Source organism: Heteronotia binoei, chromosome 1 (genome assembly GCF_032191835.1).
Source record: "Heteronotia binoei isolate CCM8104 ecotype False Entrance Well chromosome 1, APGP_CSIRO_Hbin_v1, whole genome shotgun sequence".
NCBI lineage: Eukaryota > Metazoa > Chordata > Lepidosauria > Squamata > Gekkonidae > Heteronotia > Heteronotia binoei.
In genome coordinates this window covers 267,693,274-267,718,339 of record NC_083223.1, presented here as the reverse complement: position 1 = coordinate 267,718,339, position 25,066 = coordinate 267,693,274, and the positions used below count along the sequence as shown (strand labels likewise).

At 49.8% G+C, this 25,066-nt stretch overlaps 1 protein-coding gene across 1 annotated transcript in view; it reads left to right on the top strand.

Moving 5' to 3' along the window:
• The window catches only part of IL6R (interleukin 6 receptor), a 44,075-nt gene extending 19,719 nt beyond the window's left edge, over window positions 1-24,356 (top strand). Inside the window, exons 2-10 of the mRNA XM_060253563.1 lie at window positions 702-950; window positions 2,276-2,399; window positions 5,617-5,798; window positions 9,675-9,835; window positions 13,061-13,208; window positions 15,098-15,144; window positions 15,961-16,039; window positions 22,855-22,942; window positions 24,047-24,356. Of these exons, the coding sequence (XP_060109546.1) occupies window positions 702-950; window positions 2,276-2,399; window positions 5,617-5,798; window positions 9,675-9,835; window positions 13,061-13,208; window positions 15,098-15,144; window positions 15,961-16,039; window positions 22,855-22,942; window positions 24,047-24,269 (1,301 nt within the window). The 3' untranslated portion in view covers window positions 24,270-24,356. The remainder of the gene's footprint in view (window positions 1-701; window positions 951-2,275; window positions 2,400-5,616; window positions 5,799-9,674; window positions 9,836-13,060; window positions 13,209-15,097; window positions 15,145-15,960; window positions 16,040-22,854; window positions 22,943-24,046) is intronic.
• The last annotated feature ends 710 nt before the right edge of the window (window positions 24,357-25,066 follow it).

Genomic DNA, 25,066 nt, shown 5'->3' with positions numbered 1-25,066 from the left:
TCTACATTTGTTAATACTATGTAAGGAATTTCCTAGGGAGTTAGTAGCGGTTACAGAAAACGTTTGAAATGCAAGCGTTTGAAATGCAGTCTTTGTGTTCCCAGGGCTCTTGCCTCCCTCAAGATGGAGTCAGTTAGGGCAAGAGGCCTTGGGGGATCAATATACCTTTTTAAACAGTCAAGTTACAATGTCTGGCACCAACCTTGAATGGCAGTGGAGGATCCCTTTCCTAGAAGAACATAACACCATTGGCGGAAATGTCTCGTGGGATCTGACCCAATGATTTGATGTGCGTGTGGTAATCAGGGCTCTTTTTTGTAGCAGGAACTCCTTTGCATATTAGGCCACGCACCCCTGATGTAGCCAATCCCCAAGAGCTTACAAGGCTCTCAGTATAAAGCCTACTGTAAGCTCCAGGGATTGGCTACCTCAGGGGAGTGCGACCTAACGGGGATTTTTTTTGTAGCAGGAACTTCTTTGCATATTAGACCATACCCCCCTGATGTAGCCAATCCTCCAAGAGCTTACAGGGCTTTTTCGTGCAGTAGTAAGCTCCAGTAGGATTGGCTACATCCGAGGGGTGTGGCCTAATATGCAAAGAAGTTCCTGCTACAAAAAAAAGCGCTGGTTTAATGATAACCTTCCTCAGGTTTCAATGATCCAAATTTTGACAGTGATTCTCTCCTTCTTCCCGTCGGCAGGTCTCCTACCTGATACCATGGTCAGCCCACCAGGTACGAATGTTACCCTGCCCTGCCTAGAGGGGGAGCTAGAGAACACCACCAATGTCCAGTGGAGGTTCAATGGACGGAATATAAGTTCGGATTGCGGAAGGCTGGTGTTGGAAGGGCCCCGTCTTTTCCTGCCATCGGTCTATTACAACAATTCAGGCTTATACACTTGCCATGCCGGTGGCCGCATCCTCCGCTCTGTGCGCCTGCTGGTGGAAGGTGAGTGGGCAAGGGAGGCGGCCGGTTTGGTCCAGCCAAAGCTTCATTGAGCCCTCATCGCCTCCTCCCTTACCTCTGTTATAGTGTTTTAATAATAATAATAATAATAATAATAGTAATAATAATAATAATAATAATAATAATAATAAATTTATTCTTATATCCCGCCCTCCCCCGCCGAGGCGGGCTCACAGGACATGGTATATACCATGATTACAATAAAATACAATCATTACTATAAAAGACAATTAAAATATAGTTAAATTACATTCAAATTAAGTTAAATAAACAATTAAAATATTATAGGCTACAGATTAAAGTGCTACAGTTCGATATATGTATAGGATGGCTAGGTGTCATTACCCGGGTTCCATCTTAAACGCAAGTTGGCAGAGGATGGTTTTGCAAGCCCTACGAAACTGATTTAGGGCTCGCAGGGCTCGCACCTTCTCTGGTAGTTGATTCCACCATTGGGGAGCCATTGTAGAGAAGGCCTGCTCCCTCGTTGTTTTCAGTCTGGCCTCCCTTGGTCCAGGGATTCGTAGAAGGTTTTCGGAACTAGATCTCAGTGCTCTCTGGGGAACATATGGAGAGAGGCGGTCCCTAAGGTAGGCAGGTCCTCGGCCATATAGGGCTATAAAGGTAATAACCAGCACCTTGTAACGAACTCGGTACACAATTGGCAGCTGTGGCTCTTCTTCCCCCTCTCTGAAAAAAAAAAATCTGCCTTTTGGACTGCGAAACGCACCTAGGGTTGCCAATCCCCAGGTGGGAGCAGGGATCCTCCATTTTGGAGGCCCTCCCCCTGCTTCAGGGTCATCAGAAAGCGGGGGGGGGGGGAGGGAAATATCTGCTGGGCACTCCATTATTCCCTATGGAGACTGATTCCCATAGGGTATAATGGAGAATCAATCCACGGGTATCTGGGGCTCTGGGGGCTCAGGGGAGCCCTGTTTTTTGAGATAGAGGTACCAAATTTTCAACATAGCATCTGATGCCTCTCCTCAAAGTCCCTCCAAGTTTCAAAAAGATTGGACCAGGGGATCGAATTCTTTGAGCCCCAAAAGAAGGTGCCCCTATCCTTCATTATTTCCGGTGGAGGGAAGGCATTAAAAGGAGCACGGTCCCTTTAAATGTGTTGGCTAGAACTCCCTTTGGAGTTCAGTGATGCTCGTCACACCCTTGCTCCTGGCTCCACCCCCAATGTCTCCTGGCTCCACCCCCAAAGCCCCCGGATATTTATTGTATTGGATTTTGCATTCCTAAATGCATCTGAAAACCTGTAGACAATCTTTCCCACACGTGATGGTTTCTTCCATTTCCAGAGCCTCCGGAGGTGCCCGATTTCACCTGCTTCCGCAGGAGTTTCACCAAGGATATCCTGTGCGAGTGGAAGCCCTCCCGCCAGCTGTGTTCTCGCACCAAAGCCAAATTCTGGGTGGGAAAGGGGTAAGCGTATCATGTGTTATTATGGCTTGCTCGGAGTGAATAAAAGAGCCACTCAGAGTAGCTTATGATAAAGAGTTAGGCTGGGGTGGTTTGACGGGTGAGTGAGAGAGCCCTGAGATATCCCCTGAACCAGGGGTGGCCAAACTTGCTTCATGCGAGAGCCACTTACAATAAACATCAGATGTTTGAGAGCTGTAAGACATGAACATCAGATATTCGAGAGCTGGGAAGGAGGAAGGAAGGAAGGGAGGGAGGAAGAAAGGAAGGGGAGAAGGGAAGAAGGAATGGAGGGAGGAAGGAAGGAAGGAATGGAGGGAAGACGAAAGGAAGGAAGGAAACAAGGAATGGAGGGAGGGAGGAAGAAAGGGAAGAAGGAATGGAGGGAGGGAGGAAGGAATGGAGGGAAGGAGGGAGGAAGAAAGGAAGGAAGAAATGGAGGGAGGGAGGAAGAAAGGGAAGAAGGAAGGAAAAAATAGATTGGGGGAGGGAGAGGTGGATAGAAATAGAAAGAAAATTGATTGTGGGGGGAGAGGTGGAAAGAAAGGAATTTTAACTTTAAATGTGTTTTCCAAGCTGCTGGCTGGCTTGGCTTGGAGAAGTAATTTAAAGAGACAATTGCCTTCTCCAAGCCAGCCGATGAGGTGGTGGGGGCTCGAAGAGCCACACAATAGGTGTAAAAAAGCCACATGTGGCTCCCGAGTCCCGAACCACGGTTTGGCCACCCCTGCCCTGGACTTTTAAAAGGACCATTCGGCTAGTTTTCTCTCATCTGTCATCGCGTGGTCAGGAAATGAAAAACCAGGGTTAGGTTTGCCAGGTTCCCCTCCCCCCCCCCCGGACACCAGCGGAGGATCTGTGGGGAGGGCAGAGTTGCCAAATCCAGGTTGGGAAACTCCTGGAGATTTGGGGGTGGAGCCTGAGAAGGACAAGGACCTTCCAAAGCATCTTTTTTGTTCTCCGGGGGAACTGATCTCTGTCGTCTGGAGGCGAGTTGTCATTCCAGACGATCTCCAGATCCCACCTGGAGGTAGGGCCGGCTCTACCACTAGGCATACTAGGTGATTGCCTAGGGCGCTGGCCTTCTGGGAGCGCAGAATTGGGTGCCCCCATGTGACCCAGTGATGTTATCAGTCCAGGGGGAGGATGCCAGACAGTCTAGGGCAGGGGCCAAAGCTGCTTAATGCAAGAGCCACACAGAATACATGTCAGATATTTGAGAGCCGCAAGACGTGAACATCAGATGTTTGAGAGAAGGGAGGGAGATGGGGAGGGAGATGGGGAAGGAGGGAGAGGTGGAAAGAAAGCAACTTTGAGCCTGAAAGATTCTACAAACCCTAAAGCAACTTTAACTTGAACTGCATTCTCCAAACCACTGGCTGGCTTGGCTTGGCGAAGTGATTTAAAGAGAGAAAAGCCTTGTCCAAGCCAGACCAACCGGGCGGTGGGGGCTTTGAGAGCCCCACAATACATGTGAAAGAGCCACATGTGGCTCCTGAGCTGCAGGTTGGCCACCCCTGGTCTAGGGCGAGCCCTGCCTGGAGGCTGGCATCCCTACTCGATGCCTGGGCATCTCCTGGTATTACAGCTCATCTCCAGATAACAGAGATCCGTTCCTCTGGAAAAAGTGACTGCTTCGGAGGGTGGGCTCCATGGTATTATAGCCCCTGATGTCTCTTCCTGTCCCCAACCGCCCCAAGGTTCCACTCCCAATTGCGATGACGACGGCTGCAGATTTATACCCCACCCTTCTCTCTGAATGAGAGACTCAGAGCAGCTTATAATCTCCTTTATCCTCCCCCCCCACACACACAACAGACACCCTGTGAGGTGGGTGGGACTGAGAGGGCTCTCCCAGAAGCTGCCCTTTCAAGGACAGAGTCTCAGAGAGGCTGACAATCTCCTCTATCTTCTCCCCCCACAACAGACACCCTGTGAGGTGGGTGGGGCTGAGAGGGCTCTCACAGCAGCTGCCCTTTCAAGGACAGAGTCTCAGAGCGGCCAACAATCTCCTTTACCTTCCTCCCCCACAACAGACACCCTGTGAGGTGGGTGGGGCTGAGAGGGCTCTCACAACAGCTGCCCTTTCAAGCACAACCTCTACCAGAGCTATGGCCCACCCAAGGCCATTCCAGCAGCTGCAGGTGGAGGAGTGGGGGAATCAAACCCGGTTCTCCCAGATAAGAGTCCGCACACTTCACCACTACACCAAATTGGCTCTCAAGTTTGGGTTGCCGAGTCCCCGTGGCCTTCTATTGTACCATAGGTTTCCCAGATTGCTAGATAGTCCGGGGAAACCATAGAGTTTCCCCAGAAACGCCTTGAGCGGCTGGGTGACGTCAATGTGGATTGGTGGGTTGGGAACCTCCAGGGTGGGAGAACCCCCGCCTGGCCTGGAGACTTGGCAGCCCTTCTCCCAATATGTCCAGGAATATCCCAACCTAGAGCAGGCCACTCTTTGTTGCTCATCACCACCCTCAAACAACCAAAATGATTCTAGTTCTGCAGGAATTCCCCAATCCAGAGCTGACTGCTCTTTCTTGCTTGAATCTGTTTCCTTGTCACCAGGACGGTTGCCAATCCCCAGGTGGGGGCAGGGGAGCCCCCGCTTTGGAGGCCCTCCCCCCGCTTCAGGATCATCCAAAAGCAGAGGGGGGAATGTCTTCTGGGCACTCCATTATTCCCTATGGAGACCGATTCCCATAGGGTATAACGGAGAATTGGTCCGTGGGTATCTGGGACTCAGGGGGTTGGTGCTTTTTGAGTTAAAGGCACCAGAATTTCAGCAGAGCATCAGATGCCTCTCCCCAAAAACCCCTCCAAGTTTCAAAAAGGTTGGACGAGGGGGTCCAATTCTATGAGCCCCCAAAAGGAGGTGCCCCTGTCCTTCATTATTGCCAATGGAGGGAAGGCATTTAAAAGGTGTGTGGTCCCTCTAAATGTGATGGCCAGAGCTCCCTTTGGAGTTCAACAATGCTTGTCACAACCTTGCTCCTGGCTCCGCCCTCAAAGTCTCCTGGCTCCACCCCCAAAGTCCTCTGGCCTTTCTTGAATTGGACCTGGCAACCCCAGTCACTACCCTCAAAGAGCCAAAACGATTTGAGTACTGCAGAGGATGGAGATGGGTGGGTGGGAGTGGGGGAGAGAATACTGTTCCTATAAGGTTGTCAGTTCTAGCTTGGGCTCAGTGGGTGTTTCCATCTTCTCCTTCTGCTACTAGGCTCATGGGAGGAAACCACACAGAACACCAATGCCGTTATTACAGTAAATCCCAGAAATTTACTTGTCGCATCGCAATGACTCACTATGATGAGGACATCACCCTACGGGTGACCATGTGTGTCACAAACGCAGCGGGCACCGCTACGAGTGAGCAGAAATACTACAGAACCAGCAATCTGGGTGCGTACCTCTATTGATTAGGATCAAAGTGCATTTGCGTGTGTGTATGTGTGCGTGCGTGCAGGCAGATTGTTTCTTCCTTCCTTGGGATTGCCCTCTGCATGTTGTCCTGTTGCATATTCTCCCGCCCACAATCTGATGGCAACCAGGAAGTTCCCAGACTGCAGCCAGGAAGACTGCAGCCAGGAAGTTCTCAGAATGCAGCCAGGAAGTTCCCAGAATGCAGGCAGGAAGACTGCAGCCAGGAAGTTCCCAGACTGCAGCCAGGAAGACTGCAGCCAGGAAGTTCCCAGAATGCAGGCAGGAAGACTGCAGCCAGGAAGTTCCCAGACTGCAGCCAGGAAGTTCCCAGACTGCAGCCAGGAAGACTGCAGCCAGGAAGTTCCCAGAATGCAGCCAGGAAGACTGCAGCCAGGAAATTCCCAGACTGCAGCCAGGAAGAGTGCAGCCAGGAAGTTCCCAGACTGCAGCCAAGAAGCACACAGCCCAAGAAATGGCTGATTGGCTTCAACTGAGGCACAAAATATAGAGGAGTAGGTTATACCCCTGGTTTTCATACCTTAAGGAGTCCCAAAGCAGCTTACAATCTCTTTCCCTTCCTCTTCCCGCAAACAGGCACCTTGCGAGGTAGGTGGGACAGAGAGAGTTTTGAGAGAAACCGTGATTGGTCCAAGGTCACCCAGCAGACTTCACGGGGGGGAATCAAACCCAGCTCTCCAGAACAAAGCTGGAGTCCAGCGGCACCTTTGAGACCAACAAAGCTTAATTTGGGGTGTAAGCGTCCATGTGAAGAAGTATGCATGCGCATGAAAGCTTACACCCGGAATAGAACTTCGTTGGTTTTAAAGCTGCCGCTGGACTCAATATTTGTTCTTTTGCTTCAAACCAACATGGCTACCCCCGAACCGGTTCTCCAGATTAGAGTTCACCGCTGTTAACCAGTATACCATGCTGGGTCCCAGGGCCGGCTCTGCCACTATGCAAACTAGGCGATTGCCTAGGGCACCGGCCTTCTGGGGGCACCAGATTGGGCAACTCCCCATGTGACAGGGCAGGGGGGTGCCAGAAGGTAGGGTTGCCAATCCCCAGGTGGGAGCAGGAAATTCCCCCGGTTTGGAGGCCCTCCCCCTGCTTCAGAGTCATCAGAAAGCGGGGGGGGGAGGGAAATGCCTGCTGGGCACTCCATTATACCCTATGGAGACTGATTCCGATAGGGCATGAGAATTGATCTGTGGGTGTCTGGGGTTCTGGGGAGCTATTTTTTGAGGTAGATGCACCAAAATTTCGGCATAGCATCCAATGCCTCTCCCCAAAATACCCTCCAAGTTTCGAAAGGATTGGACCAGGGGGTCCAATTCTATGAGCCCCCAAAGAAGTTGGTCCTATCCTTCATGATTTCCAATGGAGGGAAGGCATTTAAAAGGCGCGCGGTCCCTTTAAAGGTGATGGCCAGAACTCCCTGTGGAGTTCAATCATGCTTGTCACAACCTTGCTCCTGGCTCCGCCCCCAATGCCTCCTAGCTCCACCCCCAAAGCCCCCAGATATTTCTTGAATTGGACTTGGAAACCCTACCAGAAAGGCAGGGGGGTGCCAAAAGTTAGCTTTGCCTAGGGTGCTGAATAATCTAGGGTCGGCCCTGCTGGCTCCCTGAAACCACCCAGACCCCACTGCCTACTCTGGTGTTCACAGACGGTAAAAGCTACGTAGAGTGGAATTTCTTCTTCTATGCAATTTCCTCTCCTGTGCAATTCTTAAAGAAACAGGAGCAAGCCTTTCCCTCACCCCTGTCTCTTTCGTGGTTCCCATCATCTTCTCTGCTGCTTCCTCTGCACGTTTTCCCCAACAGGCTGCTTCTGCTTCCTTCTTTCAAAGGCCAAAGTGCCCTGCCTTTGGCTTCTGCAACCGGCGAGCAGAGAGGGGAACAAACTCTTTGGAGCAGCTCATTCCCTGACTGAAAGCTGGGGCAAGTCTAGATGGGTGGTTTTTGGTCCCTGGGGGTTCTTCGAGGAGGAGACGACGACGATGATGATATTGGATTTATATCCCACCCTTCACTCTGGATCTCAGAATGGCTCACAATCTCCTTTACCTTCCTACCAAGGAGTTATCCTTGAAAGGGCAGCTGCTGTGAGAGCCCTCTCAGCCCCATCCATCTCACAGTGTGTCTGTTGAGGGGGAGAAGATATAGGAGGTTGTAAGCCGCTCTGAGTCTCTGATTAAAGAGAGAAGGGCGAGGTATAAATCTGCAGTCTTCTTCTTCTTATGAACATATGAAGCTGCCTTCTACTGAATCAGACCCTGGGTCCATCAAAGTCAGTATTGTCTTCTCAGACTGGCAGCGGCTCTCCAGGGTCTCAAGCTGAGGCTTTTCACACCTATTTGCCTGGACCCTTTTTTGGAGATGCCAGGGATTGAACCTGGGACCTTCTGCTTACCAAGCAGATGCTCTACCACTGAGCCACCGTCGCTCCTCACAACAGACACCCTGTGAGGTGGGTGGGGCCAAGAGAGCTCTCTCAGAAGCTGCCCTTCCAAGGACAGCTCTGTGAGAGCGATGGCTGACCCAAGGCCATTCCAGCAGCTGCAAGTGGAGGAGTGGGGAATCAAACCCGGTTCTCCCAGATAAGAGTCCACGCACTTAACCACTACACCACACTGGCTCTCAGAGTGCAGTGTTTTGGCAGGAGTGGAATTCTAGCAGGAGCTCCTTTGCATATTAGGCCACCCACCCCTGATGTAGCCAATCCTCCAAGAGCTTAAAGGGCTCTTTTTTGTAAGCTCTTGGAGGATTGGCTACATCTGGGGTGTGTGGCCTAATATGCAAAGGAGCTCCTGCTAGAATTCCACCCCTGGCTTTTGGACCTCTAGCGAGTGGCAGATGCCTGCCTGTCTTTCCCCTTTATTTCTAGTGTCAGAACCACTCTGTTTCCCACCGTAGGTTCCTTCTTCTCGCTGGGACTCCCTTCCCCAGTCCGTCCTCCATATCTCTTCCCATATAGTTTGTGTGGGTTATAATCTCTGCTGTGACGATGGATTTCCCCATCTCTCACAGAAGCCAAAACAGCAAAACATTTGGTTGCTGACACAGCTTCTATCCTTGAACAGTTGGGATGTTTGTTGGCACTCCTTAGCACTATATCAGCTCAGGCAAAGCAGTGCTCACTGCTACAAGCACATTTAGCCAGGGTTTGATGAGTAATGGCGTTTTAACATTTGGTAACTGAACTTGGAGACTTCCTGTTTGATGCCTCACTAGTACCGATCATCACTGATCATTATTTCCATTGGAGGGAAGGCATTTAAAAGGAGTGTGGTCCCTTTAAAACTGATGGCCAGAACTCCCTTCAGAGTTCAGTCCTGCTTGTCACACCCTTGCTCCTGGCTCCACCCCAAAAATCTCCTGGCTCCACTCCCAACGTCCCCAGATATTTCTTAAGTAGGGCCCGGCAACCCTAAACCAGGATCTGAGTCTTTCAAAACCTGAACTTTGGCCCTAAACTCTCCCAAAATCTGAGAGCCAGTTTGGTGTAGTGGTTAAGTGTGCGGACTCTTATCTGGGAGAACCGGCTTTGATTCCCCACTCCTCCACTTGCACCTGCTGGAATGGCCTTGGGTCAGCCATAGCTCTGGCTGAGGTTGTCCTTGAAAGGGCAGCTGCTGTGAGAGCTCTCTCCAGCCCCACCCACCTCACAGGGTGTCTGTTGTGGGGGAGGAAGGTAAAGGAGATTGTGAGCCACTCGGAGACTCTTTGGAGTGGAGGGCGGGATATAAATCCAATATCTTCTTCTTTTTCTTCTAAGGAAACACCAGTTGTTCCTAAAAGCCTATTTCTCTCTACAACCTTAAATGTTTTGGCTTGCTCTCCCCCCTTCCAGTGAAGCCAGACCCTCCGGAGAATGTCCAGGTGATGCCCGTGGAGAAGGCCCCCCGCAAACTTCTGGTGACCTGGCGTTACCCCTCCTCTTGGGGCTCCAAGATCTACCACCTCCGGTTCCAGCTCCGCTACCGAGCAGACATTTCACAGACGTACTCAGAGGTTTGTGGCTGCCTTTTCTTTCGTGAGACTGTGGGTCAGAGCTCAAAGTGGGGTAAAGTGGGATGAGACTAGGGACTAGGAACTTGGGTGAGCCATAGCTCTGGCAGAGCTTGTCCTTGAAAGGGCAGCTGCTGTGAGAGCCCTCTCCAGCCCCACCCATCTCACAGAGTGGCTGTTGTGGGGGAGGAAGGGAAAGGAGATTGTCGGCTGCTCTGAGACTCTTCCGAGTGGAGGGCGGGATATAAATCCAATATCTTCATCTACCTCACAAAGTGTCTGTTGCGGGGGAGGAAGGTAAAGGAGATTGTGAGCTGCTCTGAGACTCTTCGGAGTGGAGGGCGGGATATAAATCCAATATCTTCATCTACCTCAAAGGGTGTCTGTTGTGGGGGAGGAAGGTAAAGGAGATTGTGAGCCGCTCTGAGACTCTTCAGAGTGGAGGGCGGGATATAAATCCAATATCTTCTTCTTTTTCAGTCTCCACCACCCCCTAACCCATGATCTGGCAACCCCATGAGTTTCTAGTAACTCTGCTCTTGGCAGTGATTAACATGTAAATTATTTCAAAAATGCCAACACAGTTTTGTCAGCAAAGAGTTTATTCAGCAATTAACCACCTAAAGATGAACAAAATTTGAGTCCAGTGGCATCTTTATGACCAGCAGAAGTTTATTCAAGGTATGAGCTCTTGTGCGGGCATGCGAAGCTCATACCTTGAATCAGGGATGTCAAGCATGCGGCCCAAGGGCCGGATCAGTCTCCCAGAGGGGTGCTATCAGGCCAGCAAGTAAATCAAAAGTAGGTTTGCAACTTTCAGATAAGACACTTGAACAACACCTGAACAGTATGCTCAAGATTGCTACAGCACAGACATTTGATGCAGTAATCCAGTTATCAGATACTTAAATTAACAAAACATTGCAAGAGTGCTAATGTTTTAAACAAGCTTTATTTTAAGGGTTTTTAAAAAAAAATTCGTCAATTTTGTTTGTCTGCTACCTGGCATTACATTTTATGACACACAAGGCCCGGCCCGACAAAGTCTCATTTATGTCAGATCCGGCCCGCATAACAAATGAGTTCGACACCCCTGCCTTGAATAAACTTTTCAGGTCTTAAAGATGCCTTTGGACTCAAAACGTGTTCTGCTGCTTCAGACCAACACGGCTGCCCTCCTTGATCGACCTACAGATGATAAATGGACCGTAGGCTAAATTGAACCTGGTTTCACTTGAAATAAAACTTCCTTTCCACCCCTCCACCTCTGGGCACTGGGGCAGGGGTAGGGACCGCTTGTGGGGAGAAGGAAACTTGTACCAGTTTATGCCCTTTCAATATCGCAGAAATGAAAATAGGGACATCCTGGTCACAACCTAGTTCTCCTGCAAAAGATCACTGCTGGAGTTTCCCCATCCTGAACTCACACTCCAGTGACTTGGAGAATGCATTTAAGGTTGCTTTCTTTCCACCTCTCCTTCCTTCCTTCCTTCCTTCCTTCCTTCCTTCCTTCCTTCCTTCCTTCCTTCCTTCCTTCCTTCCTTCCTTCCTTCCTTCCTTCCTTCCTTCCTTCCTTCCTCCCTCCCTCCCTCCCTCCCTCCCTCCCTCCCTCCCTCCGAACATAAGAAAAGCCATGTTGGATCAGGCCAATGGCCCATCCAGTCCAACACTCTGGGTCACACAGTGGCCAAAATATATATAAATACACACACACACACACTGTGGCTAATAGCCACTGATGGCCCTCTGCTCCATATTTTTATCCAGTCCCCTCTTGAAGCTGGCTATGCTTGTAGCCGCCGCCACCTCCTGTGGCCTTCCTTCCTTCCTTCCTTCCTTCCTTCCTTCCTTCCTTCCTTCCTTCCTTCCTTCCTTCCTTCCTTGTCTTGCGGCTCCCAAACATCTGATGCTTATTCGATGTGGCTCTTATGTTAAGCAAGTTTGGCCACCTCTGTTCTTTTGTGTCCATACCAGATCCAGGGTTGCCAATTCCAGATTGGGAAATTCCTGGAGATTTGTAGCATGGAAATGGGAGGGCAGGTTTGGGGAGGAGAATTATAGAATCATAAGAGTTGGAAGGGACCCCCAGGGTCATCTAGTCCAACCCGCTACACAATGCAGGAAATGCACGATTAACTCCCCTTAATTTTAGCAGGGTGTAATGCCACAGAGTCCACCTTCCAAAGCTGCCTTTTTTTTGGCCAGGAGAACTGATCTCTGTAATCGCGATCAGTCAGAATTCTGGGAGAGAACTGCAGGTACCCCCTGGTAGTTGGCAACAGTGTTCCCTCTAAGCTGAGTTAGTGTGAGCTAGATCACAGATTTTTAGCCTCCAGCTCACCCATTTTTATCTTAGCTCAGGAAGGATCATAGAATCATAGAGTTGGAAGGGACCTCCAGGGTCATCTAGTCCAACCCCCTGCACAATGCAGGAAACTCACAAACACCTCCCACCAAATTCAGAGAATCTTCATTGCTGTCAGATGGCCATCTAGCCTCTGTTGAAAAACCTCCAAGGAAGGAGAGCCCAACACCTCCCGAGGAAGCCTGTTCCACTGAGGAATCACTCTAACGGTCAGGAAGTTCTTCCTAATGTTGAGCCGGAAACTCTTTTGATTTAATTTCAACCCATTGGTTCTGGTCCTTCCTTCCGGGGCCACAGAAAACAATTCCACACCATCCTCTATATGACAGCCCTTCAAGTACTTGAAGATGGTGATCCTATCACCTCTCAGCTGCCTCCTCTCCAGGCTAAACATGCCCAGCTCCTTCAACCTTTCCTCATAGGATTTGGTCTCCAGACCCCTCACCATCTTCATCACCCTCCTCTGGACCCCTTCCAGCTTGTCTATATCCTTCTTAAAATGTGGTGCCCAAAACTGAACACAATACTCCAGGTGAGGTCTTACCAGAGCAGAGTAAAGCGATACCATCACATCACATGATCTGGACACTACACCTCACAGGATGACCCCAGAGCACAATAATTGATGCAATAGTTCACAACTTTAATGCCATTAGCTCACAACCTTAATGCCAGTAGCTCATAAAGTAGCATTTTTGCTCACAAGACTCTGCAGCTTAGAAGGAACATTGGTTGGCATCCCTAGGCAAATCAACTTCTTCTGTGTATAGTTGGGGAAAAGGCACATGGGTGGATGAAGTGTAGTGCGATGAAGAAAAAAAAATGGCGGAGAGTTATCTTGAGCTGGATTCTTTTGCTTCCAGGTTGAGCTTCCGTTGGAGATGACTTCTCACGTGATCCACGATGCCTTGCAAAACCTCCCCCACAGGGTTCAAGTGCGAGCCCACGAAGAATTCGACTACGGAACCTGGAGTGAGTGGAGCCGTGAAAGTACTGGGACACCCTGGACAGGTATAGGAAATCCTCTAAGTGGCCATAACTTCACGGGCGCTGGCCAATCACCCCTGAGTCCTTGGATTCAGCAGAAAGGATAGACTCAAAGCAGATTTACTTGATGAATCAGTTTGATAACCCAGAGAAGTTGCTGTGTTAGCCCATTGTACAAAAACCAACAAAGAACCTTTATGACACCTTAGAGATGAATGCATTTATTGTGCTATCATTTGGGCAGATTTAGCTTTCGGTTCCTTCCCTGGGAATTTGGGAACAGGCTGATTTTGCGAGGTGGGGCATGTCTCCTCTTTTATTTACAAAAGTGTACTTCTCAAAAAAAGAGAGAAGTATTTCTCTTTTAAACTTGCAATGTGGCTCTGTGTAGCTTTCAGAGCTTGCTTTCTTTTTTTTGTAGAAAAAGCCCAGCAGGAACCTATTTGGAAGGGAGGGAGGGAGGGAGGGAGGGAGGGAGGGAGGGAGGAAAGGAGGAAAGGAAGGAAAAGCACATAGATGGGGAGGGAAGGAGAGGTGTACAGAAAGCAACTTTAAATGAATTCTCCAAACTACTGGCTGGCTTGACGAAATGATTTAAAGAGACAAATGCCCTCTCCAAGCTGGCTGGCAGGGCAGTGGGGGCTTCAAGAGCCACACAATATGTGGGAAAGAGCCACATGTGGCTCCCGAGCCACAGTTTGGCCGCTCCTGGACTAGATGACCCTGGAGCTCCCTTCCAGCTCTGTGGTTCTGTGATTCTATAGAATTGCCAACTCCAGCTTAAGGATATCCTGGAGATTTGGAGATGGTGTAGGGTTTGGGGAGGGGAGGGGCCTCAGCAAGGGTGAATGCTAAAGTCCACCCTCCAAAGCTGCTGTTTTCTTCAATGGAATTGCTTTGGGTGGTCTGGAAAGCAGTTGTAATTCTGAGATAACTCCAGGTCCCACCGGGAGGTTGGCAACCCTCCAACTAAGAACTGAGCCACGTGGAACCAAGGTGTGCTAGTTCTGTCTCCCCGTTCTGCTGTTGTTCCCATTATTATTAACCATTTGATTGGCCTTAGGAACGCATCAGAACAAAGTCTGAGTCCAATGGTGCCTTTTAAGTCCAACAAAATTTCATTCAGGATAGAAGCTTTCGTGTGTAAGCACACTTCTTCCGATCTGGAGACCAAGTCCTATGAGGAAAGGTTGAAGGAGCTGGGCATGTTTAGCCTGGAGAGGAGGCGGCTGAGAGGTGATAGGATCACCATCTTCAAGGACTTGAAGGGCTGTCCCATAGAGGATGGTGTGGAATTGTTTTCTGTGGCCCCAGAAGGTAGGACCAGAACCAGGGGTTGTTTTGTAGAAAAATAGGTGGCAGAGCTCATCCAGGGATTATTATGCAGCTGCATCTACTATTCAATGGACAAGGAGGTGGAACTCTCAGAAGGAGGAGGTGGAACTCTCAGAAAGGTTCAGGAGCTGTGCTCCTGTGGGCTCCCACTGAATCTGAGGCCTGATCAGAACCAGTGGGTTGAAATTAAATCAAAAGAGTTTCCGGCTCAACATTAGGAAGAACTTCCTGACTGTTAGAGCGGTTCCTCAGTGGAGCAGGCTTCCTCGGGAGGTGGTGGGCTCTCCTTCCTTGGAGGTTTTTCAACAGAGGCTTGATGGCCATCTGACAGCAATGAGGATCCTGTGAATTTAGGGGGAGGGGTTTGTGAGTTTCCTGCCTTGTGCAGGGGGTTGGACTAGATGACGCTGGAGGTGCCTTCCAATTCTATGATTCTAGGATTCTATCATCTGAAGAAGCGTGCGTGCACACCAAAGCTTAAACCTTGGATAAAACTTTGTGGGTCTTCAAGGTGCCACTGGGCTCAAACTTTGTTCTGCTTTCTGAAAACTCCTTTCTTTTTCCCGCTGGCATTTCAGAACCCCCGGAGGCTGAGTCAGAAACGACAACTTCAGACATCCCAAAGGTAAGAAGTGGTGGTCCAAACGTGAGTTGCTTTTGCTCTGCCTGCCCCTGTTCTGAAAGCATAGCCTCTCTTCTCTGGTTCCTTTCTCTGGGGAACTCACCATTCCTCTTTTTGCCCTGGGGTGGACAGAAGTTTTGAATTTTGAGGGTTGGCTTGCCTTAGGGTTGCCGAGTCTGTGTTTGAAAGCACTTGGAGACTTTGGGGGTGGATCTGGGAGAGGGCGGGGTTTGGGGAGGGGAGGAACCTCAGCATGGCTCCTTGCCACAGAGTCCGCGCTTCAGAGCAGCCATTGTCTTCAGGGATAACACAACAAAAAATGCAAGCTAGTGACCAATTTACTAAGAGGTATATAGAAATCAGTCCAAATGTCCAAAACATGTGTATTCAAGTCCCAAAGTAGTGTGGTGACAAGCCAATCGATGAAGTACTTGTTTCTTTCCAGTCTTCATCAGACCTGGGACCAATATTGATTCAATTATATAGATTTTTTAGAAGAAGAAGAAGAAGATATTGGATTTATATCCCGCCCTCCACTCCGAAGAGTCTCAGAGCGGCTCACAATCTCCTTTACCTTTTTTTACACAGTTTTCAAAAAAGAGGCAGAAGAAGCCACATACTGAGCTGTAGCCGAGGTGAAATTGCTGCTGGAGACGCTCAGCGTCCCTCTTTTTTGGAAAAAAAAAAAAGTTTTTTGAAACGGTTTTCCCCTGTTTTCACTCATGAAAGGTGGTAAGGTTTGGGTCTACCTTCTTCTGGGGACTGCAGGAAGCACAGAGCATCGCAGGAAATTCAGCCCAGCCTTTCTTTCTTTTACAGGTTACGGATTATTCTAACTTTGTCACCTCAAATGTGTCCACGACGCCTGCATTCCCCACTGAGTCAGAGCAGCCAGCTGGTACGCGTGGCATCAGCCAGGACATCGCTTAAGACATTGGGTTCCAAACCCTAGGGTTGCCGATTGCCAGTTTGGAGGCCCTTCCCCCACTTCAGGGTCATCAGAAGGCAGAGGAGGGAGGGAGGAAAATGCCTGCTGGGCACTTCGTTATGCCTTATGGAGATCAATTCCCGTAGGGTATAATGGAAAATTGAGCTGCGGCAATCTGGGGCTCTGGCAGGGCTGTTTTTGAGGAAGGAGCACCAAATTTTCTGCATAGCATCTGGCGGAGCTCCTCAAAACACCCTCCAAGTTTCAAAAGGATTGGACCAGGGAGTCCAGTTCTATGAGGCCCCCCCAAAAGGGAGCCAGTTTGGTGTAGTGGTTAAGTGTGTGGACTCTTATCTGGGAGAACCGGGTTTGATTCCCCACTCCTCCACATGCACCTGCTGGAATGGCCTTGGGTCAGCCAGAGCTCTCGCAGGGCTGTCCTTGAAAGGGCAGCTGCTGTGAGAGCCCTCTCAGCCCCACCCACCTCCTAGGGTGTTTGTTGTGGGAGGAGAAGACATGGGAGATTGTAAGTCGCTCTGAGTCTCTGATTCAAAGAGAAGGGCGGGGTATAAAACTGCAATTCTTCTTCTGCTGCTTCTATCCTTCATTATTTCCAGTGGAGGGAAGGCATTTAAAAGGTGTGTGGTCCGTTTAAATGTGATGGCCAGAACTCCCTTTGGAGTTCAATGATGCTTGTCACACCCTTGCTACTGGCCTGCACCCCCAATGTCTCCTGACCCCACCCCCAAAGTCCCCAGATATTTCTTGAATTGAACTTGGCAACCCCAACCTGGCCTATGCGTGTAGGCCACTATTTCTCTCAGCCTAGCCTACCTCACAGGGTTGTTGTGAAAATAAAAGTAAAAGAGAAGATAAATGTACATTCTACCCAGAGCTCCTCAGAGAAAAAGAAGAAGATATTGGATTTATATCCCGCCCTCCACTCCGAAGAGTCTCAGAACGGCTCACAATCTCCTTTACCTTCCTCCCCCTCAACAGACACCCTGTGAGGTAGATGGAGATATTCGATTTATATCCCGCCCTCCACTCCGAAGAGTCTCAGAGCGGCTCACAATCTCCTTTCCCTTCCTCCCCCACAACAGACACCCTGTGAGGTAGATGAAGATATTGGATTTATATCCCGCCCTCCACTCCGAAGAGTCTCAGAGCGGCTCACAATCTCCTTTACCTTCTTCCCCCACAACAGACCCCCTGTGAGGTAGATGAAGATATTGGATTTATATCCCGCCCTCCACTCCAAAGAGTCTCAGAGTGGCTCACAATCTCCTTTACCTTCTTCCCCCACAACAGACACCCTGTGAGGTAGATGAAGATATTGGATTTATATCCCACCCTCCACTCTGAAGAGTCTCAGAGCGGCTCACAATCTCCTTTACCTTCCTCCCTCACAACAGACACCCTGTGAGGTAGATGAAGATATTGGATTTATATCCCGCCCTCCTCTCCGAAGAGTCTCAGAGCGGCTCACAATCTCCTTTCCCTTCCTCCCCCACAACAGACACCCTGTGAGGTAGATGAAGATATTGGATTTATATCCCGCCCTCCACTCCAAAGAGTCTCAGAGCGGCTCACAATCTCTTTTACCTTCCTCCCCCACAACAGACCCCCTGTGAGGTAGATGAAGATATTGGATTTATATCCCGCCCTCCACTCCGAAGAGTCTCAGAGCGGCTCACAATCTCCTTTACCTTCTTCCCCCACAACAGACACCCTGTGAGGTAGATGAAGATATTGGATTTATATCCCACCCTCCACTCCGAAGAGTCTCCTTTACCTTCCTCCACCACAAATGACAACCTGTGAGGTAGATGAAGATATTGGATTTATATCCCGCCCTCCACTCCGAAGAGTCTCAGAGCGGCTCACAATCTCCTTTACCTTCCCCCCCACAACAGACACCCTGTGAGGTAGATGAAGATATTGGATTTATATCCCGCCCTCCACTCCGAAGAGTCTCAGAGCGGCTCACAATCTCCTTTACCTTCCCCCCCACAACAAACACCCTGTGAGGTGGGTGGGGCTGGAGAGGGCTCTCACAGCAGCTGCCCTTTCAAGGACAACCTCTGCCAGAGCTATGGCTGACCCAAGGCCATGCCAGCAGGTGCAAGTGGAGGAGTGGGGAATCAAACCCAGTTCTCCCAGATAAGAGTCCACGCAATTAACCACTGCACCAAACTGGCTCTCCAGAGGAAGGGTGGGGTGAAAATGAGATGAACAATATTTCACGTTTGTATTGAGTTGTTATTGTTTTAAAGTGCTTCCTATACATGACCTTGTGGTAAATCTTACAACATCTCTGTAAGGGGGGGGGGCAGTTCTTCATAGTACAGATGAGGAACTGAGGGGGAATGTTGGCGCAGCAATTAACACAACAACAGTGTGCAACCTGATTAGAGAGCAGATAAAGGTTTCTTGAGGAACTAATATACTTGATAAGAAAGAGGAGAGACAGATAACTTCCTATCTACATTTCTAGCTGAGAGAGAGGAAGAGAGACTTAAGGGTGTGTTCACGCTATGCTAAGTAATGTGCTTTTCAACTGGAATTTTGCGATTCTTACACAGTAAAAGTCCAGTTGCAAAACATTATAGAGCAATGCTGGCCGGACTTGCTCAACATGAGCCACATACGATAAACATCAGGTGTTTGAGAGCTGCAAGACACGAGTGTCAGATGTTTGAGAGAGGCAGCCAGGCAGGAAGGAAGATGGAAGGAGGGAGAGGTGGAAAGAAAGCAACTTTAAGAGGCTCGGAGAAGTGATTTAAAGAGAGAAATGTCTTCTCCAAGCCGGCCAATGGGGCGGTGGGGGCTTTGAGAGCCGCCCGATATGTGCGAAAGAGCCACATGTGGCTCCCGAGCCGCAGTTTGGCCACCCCTGTTATAGAGCATAGTTTGAACACACCCTAAGTGAGAAGAAGGAACAAATTGCCCTAAATGTGCTTTTGCACGTGCTAAATAATGCAGTTTCAATCCAATTCAGTGAATTGTTTGCAAGTGGATTTTACCGTAACCCAGTTGCAAAGTGCACTGAAAGTGGATTGAAAGTGCATGATTTAGTAGTGTGTGTGAATGTGTAGCAATCTGGAGACAGACAAGGAATGACAATTAGGATTAGGGCTGCCAAGTCCCCTGCGTTCTCCAGTGGGAGACTGTTGCGCGCGCACAATGCGTGTGCGCGTGATGTAAGGACATTACCCAGAAGTGATGTCATCGTGCTGTCGCTGTCGCATTGCGGCTGCTCTAGGCGTTTCTGGAAAAACTCTATGGTTTTCCTGGACACTCTAGCCATTTGGGAGGGGGAAACTCTATGGTACCTATTGTGGGCCTCTGGGTTGGGAACCTCCCGAGCGGGGGAACCCCCGCCTGTAGACTTGCCAATCTCCAGGTCCCAGCGGGGGTTCTTCCACTTTCCCAGTCTCCTTCCTGCCCCCAGTCAGCTGGCCAGTGGGGGGAAGCCCTGCCCCCAAAGCCACCATGTGATTTTTTTTCCCCTCCGGAGGCTCCAGTCTCCGATTGGAAAGGCTTCCTCTTGGGATGAGGTGTCTGTGTTACTTGGAAGAAGTTGGCTGCAACTCGTGAGTAGAGATGCCAATCCATCGCTTCAGAGTCGCCAGAAACGGGGGGGGGGGGGGAGGGAAACATCTGCTGAGCACTTCATTATTCCCTATGTGGAGATCGATTCTCATAGGGTATAATGGGGAATTGATCTGGAGGTTTTGGGGGCTCTGGGGGAGCTGTTTTTTGAGGTAGAGGCACCAAATTTTCAGTATAGTATTTAGTGTCTCTCCCCAAAGTACCCCCCAAGTTTCAAAACGATTGAACCAGGGGGTCCAATTCTATGAGCCCCCAAAGAAGGTGCCCCTATCCTTCCTTATTTCCTATGGAAGGAAGGCATTTTAAAAGGTATGCAGTCCCTTTAAATGTGATGGCCAGAACTCCCTTGGAGTTCAATTATGCTTGTCACACCCTTGTTCCTGGCTCCGCCCCCAATGTCTTTTGGCTCCACCCCCAAAGTCCCCAGATATTTCTTGAATTGGACTTGGCAACCCTACTCGCCCGTACTGGGGGCTTGGCAGCTCTAATTAGGAGAGAAAGTGCTGTCCTCACTAGGATTGCCAGGTTTGTGCTGGAAAATACCTGGAGACTTTGGGAGTGGATCCGGGAAAGGGCGGGGTTTGGGAAGGGGAGGGGCCTCAGCAGGGTGCAATGCCCTAGAGTCCACTCTTCAAAGCAGCCATTTTCTCCAGGGGAGCTGATCTCTGCCAGCTGGAGATCCGTTGTAAAAGCCCAAAGTTCTCCTGATAGTTCCCAACGCAGACTTGGCAACCCTACTGCTCGCACCATCTCACAGTTCTTTGTTCTGTTAAATTCCTTCCTTATGAGAGGGAAGCAGGAAGGGCTGAGCCAGTGTTTGGCTCTTGCAGCCCTTTCTTATATGCTAGGGTTTGCCAATCCCCAGGTGGGAAACAAAAAGCAAAAAGCCCCACGTGAACCAACTTCTATATCCAATTCTCTCTCGGCTTGACTTCGCGAACGAAGATTTAAGAAGGGTGCAGTAGTCCACGTCTGCTGCAGGCTCGCTGTGGGCTGACAAGACCAATGTGGGACAGGCAGGTCCGGCCACAGTGGCTGCAGGGAAAAGTCTGATTTGGGGTTGGGGCTGTAGCAGTGCGATTCTTCCTCAATCTCCTTTTGTCCTCAAGACCAGCTATCCAATTACATAACAAGAAAAACCATTCAAATATAAATAATTGTATTTAACTCACATATATTGCTTTCATCAAAACAACTGTAATACTCAGTCCTTTGAACACCTTTGTGTTCCGTTAGAAAACATTTGGGCTATGATTGCCTTCGCTTTCAGAATTTGCTAAGAGGTGCATTGCAGCTCGAAGAAGCTCTTTGCTAAGATGTTTATTGCAGCTTGAATATGCTCTCTGCCAAGAGGTTTATTGCATCTTGAAGAAGTCTCTGCTAAGAGGTCTTTTATAGCTTGAAAAAGCTTTTGCTTTTTCAAGGGTATTAGTACAACCTTGTCCTTTCCTCTTTGAAAATTTGGCTGCATCCATTGAGAGGCATTCATCATTGGGAAGATCACACCAGGATCACATGGAAAAGCTGGACAATTTTACCATATAAAGGAAAAGAACTCTTGGTTTAAATGCTTCCTTCTGTTCAAAGGGCTGAGTATTACGGTTGTTTTGATGAAAGCAATATATGTGGGTTAAATACAATTACTTATATTTGAATGGTTATTCTTGTTATGTAATTGGATATAGAAGCTGGTTCACGTGGGGCTTTTTGCTTCCTTGTTCTTTTCTGCCGTGATACTCTTTGTATGTTGTAATCCCCAGGTGGGGGCAGAGGATTCCCAGGTTTGGAGGCCCTCCCCCCGCTTCAGGACCATCAGAAAGCGGAGGAGGGGGAAGAAATGTCTGTTGGGCGCCCAGTTATTCCCTATGGAGAATGATTCCCATAGGGTATAATGGAGAATTGATCCACGGGTACCCGGGGCTCTAAGGGAGTTGTTCTTTTAAGGTAGAGGCACCAAACTTGCAGCATAGCATCTGGAGACTCTCCTCAACCTAATCCCCAAGTTTCAAAAAGATTGGACTGAGGGGTCCAATTCTATGAGCCCCCAAAGAAGGTGCCCCTATCTTTCATTATTCCAAATGGAGGGAAGGCATTTAAAAGGAGTGTGGTCCCTTTAAATGTGATGGCCAGGACTCCCTTTGGAGTTTAATTGTGCTTGCCACACCCCTACTCCTGGCTCCAGCCCCAAAGTCTCCTGGCTCCACCCCCAAAGTCCCCAGATATTTCTTGAGTCAGACTTGGCAACTCTAGTTGCTATCCCTGACATGCTCCTGGTGGAACATCTCTGCCTGTTTAACATTTGAATTTTAGAGATAGTCCTTTACTGGAAACTGAGTATCACATTGGGGATGAGCCCTAGTAGGAGAGAGCCGTGGGGATCATCTCTGATTTTGATTCTTGGTATCTGGCATGGCTTTTTTTTGTAGCAGGAGCTCCTTTGCATATTCGGCCACACACCCCTGATGTAGCCAATCCTCCTAGAGCTTACAATAAGCTCTGTACTAAGAGCCCTGTAAGCTCCTGGAGGATTGGCTACATCAACAGTGCGTGGCCCAGGGGTGGAATTCTAGCAGGAGCTCCTTTGCATATTAGGCCGCACCTCTGCCGATGTAGCCAATCCTCGTGGAGCTTACAGTAGGCCCGGTACTAAGAGCCCTGTAAGCTCCAGGAGGATTGGCTACATTAGGGGGGCTAATATGCAAAGGAATTCCTGCTACAAAAAAACCCCAGTGTGTTCCACATCCTAATGATTTCATTAGATAGTTTGGCTCAGCCCAATATAGCAATGATTAGCCCGAAGGCTGCCAAGCCCCGGTCTGGGTGGGGGTTCCTCCACCCGGGAGGTTCCCAACCCATTGGCCCACATTGGGCTGGCAGGGGGAACCTCCCCCTACATCGCCGGCGCAATGACGTCACCCAGAAGTGGCGTCTTAACATCGGCGATGTCGTGCAGCGGCCACTCTAGGCATTTCCGGGAAAACTCTATGGTGGAGTTTTCCCCTCCCAAATGGCTAGAGCGTCTGGGAAAACCATAGAGTTTTCCCAGAAACACCTAGAGCGGCCGTGCGTGATGTCGCTCCAGAAACGTGGGGGACTTGGCAACCCTAATTAGCCCGCCAGTTTGGCAGCCCCTTTCCTAATTGCGCTCCCTTTTTTGTTTTCAGTGGAAGCTGCTGCTGATATGGCTCTTCATACATTCCTCATCCCAGCGGTAACTGTGATCTTGGGTCTCGCTCTGGTGGTTGGCATCATCATCCGGTAAGGAAGGGGTTTTGGAGGAGGGAGGGGGAGTCATGGTTAGGACAGCCAGATTCAGGGAGGAAAGATCTACCAGAGGCTATGTTCAGAGACAGTCAACCTCTGAATCTCAACTCCGGGATGCAGCATCAGGGAAAAGTCTCGGCCTCTCTGCCCTGTTGTCGGCCCTCCAGAGGAACTGGTTGGCCACTGTGTGAGACAGGACGCTGGACTAGATGGAGCCTCACTGATCTGATCCAGCAGGGCTCTTCTGAAGCTCTTATGAGAGGAAGGCTTTGGCCTCTCTGCCCTGTTGTTGGCCCTCCAGAGGAACTGGCTGGCCACTGTGTGAGACAGGATGCTGGACTAGATGGACCCTCACTGGTCTGATCCAGCAGGGCCCTTCTGATGTTCTCAGCCTTTCTGCCCTGTTGCTGGCCGTCCAGAGTAAGAACATAAGAGAAGCCATGTTGGATCAGGCCAATGGCCCATCCAGTCCAACATTCTGTGTCACACAGTGGCCAAAAAACCAAGTGCCATCAGGAGGTCCACCAGTGGAGCCAGGACACTAGAAGCCCTCTCACTGTGGCTCCCCACAAGCACCAAGAATCCAGAGCATCACTGTTCCAGACAGAGAGTTCCAACAATATGCTGTGGCTAATAGCCACTGATGGACCTCTGCTCCAGATGTTTACAATCACCTCTTGAAGCTGTCTATGCTTGTAGCTGCCACCACCTCCTGTGGCAGTGAATTCCACATGTTAATCACCCTTTGGGTGAAGAAGTACTTCCTTTTATCCGTTCTAACCCGACTGCTCAGCAATTTCATTGAATGTCCACAAGTTCTTGCATAATCTTGTCATGTAAGAGCCACATAGAATAAACATCAGATATTTGAGAGCCACAAGACGTGACTGTTGGAGGGAGGGAGGGAGGAAAAGAGATGGGGGAGGGAGAGGTGGAAAGAAAGCAACTTTAAATTTTAATGCATTCTTCACACTGCTGGCCAGCGGGATGGTGGGGGCGTCAAGATCCACACAATATGTGAAAGAGCCACATGTGGCTCCTGAGCCGCGGTTTGGCCATCCCGTTTTTAAACCTTTTCCTGCCATCGGTGTTTTCCAGGTATCGGAAAAAATGGTGGACGCCGTCATCTGGCGAGGCGAAGGCCAAGGCCATACCGTCCTATTCCTTGGTTCTGCAGGGTTCGGGGGCCCCTTTGAGCTCCTCCCCTCTCCTGACCCCTCCCGCCTCCCCCTTCAGTGAGAGCTCCGTGGACAGTCCCCGAATCCTGGAAAACAGTCCGTACGACGTTTCCAATGCAGACTATTTCTTGTTGCCCAGGTAGCCGGCAGGCATTGGATTAGAGGATATCGGACCCCACAGTGACATTGGGCACAGGAGTTTCACACTGGAAAATGCCACAGGAAACCACACCACCGGTCTGGAAAGCATCGGTGCTAAAACCCGCTTGGATTTTGCCATTTTTGATCCGACCTCAGGGCGATCCACAATGGCCTGAACTCCTCCATCCCAAATCCTTGCCTATCAGCGATCAGGCGGCTGCTATTCGTAGGAGGCTCGGGTTTTTCGGTCCACAGAAGAAACTTTGGGCCCAATCGCTGCCCACTCCCTAGGAGGATGGGGTGGCTCAAAAGTTCCAGCTGGTAAAGAGTTTGGTCGGCCGCAGTAGCTCGCGGGTGAAAACGATTGGAGACATTGCAGAACTGTTCCTTGTTGAGATGTGCGTAGGGATTTCCCAGATACACAGAGGTCAAAAACAGTCTGCGTGACATCTTGGGAGATGGGGAGGGATGGTGGCTCAGTGGTAGAGCAACTGCTTGGCAAGCAGAAGGTCCCAGGTTCAATCCTCAGCATCTCCAACTAAAAAGGGTCCAGGCAAATAGGCGTGAAAAACCTCAGCTTGAGACCCTGGAGAGCCACTGCCAGTCTGAGTAGACAGTACTGACTCTGATGGACCCAGGGTCTGATTCAGTATAAGGCAGCTTCATATGTTCATATTGGCCTTCATGCGATCTCACAGAGGCAGTTGTCTGCCACCGGAGGACCCATCGTCGTCGAGACCACATTCGGTGGCCTTCAGAAACCAGTGCTGGGGTTTCCATAAGCTAATGGAGGACAGCT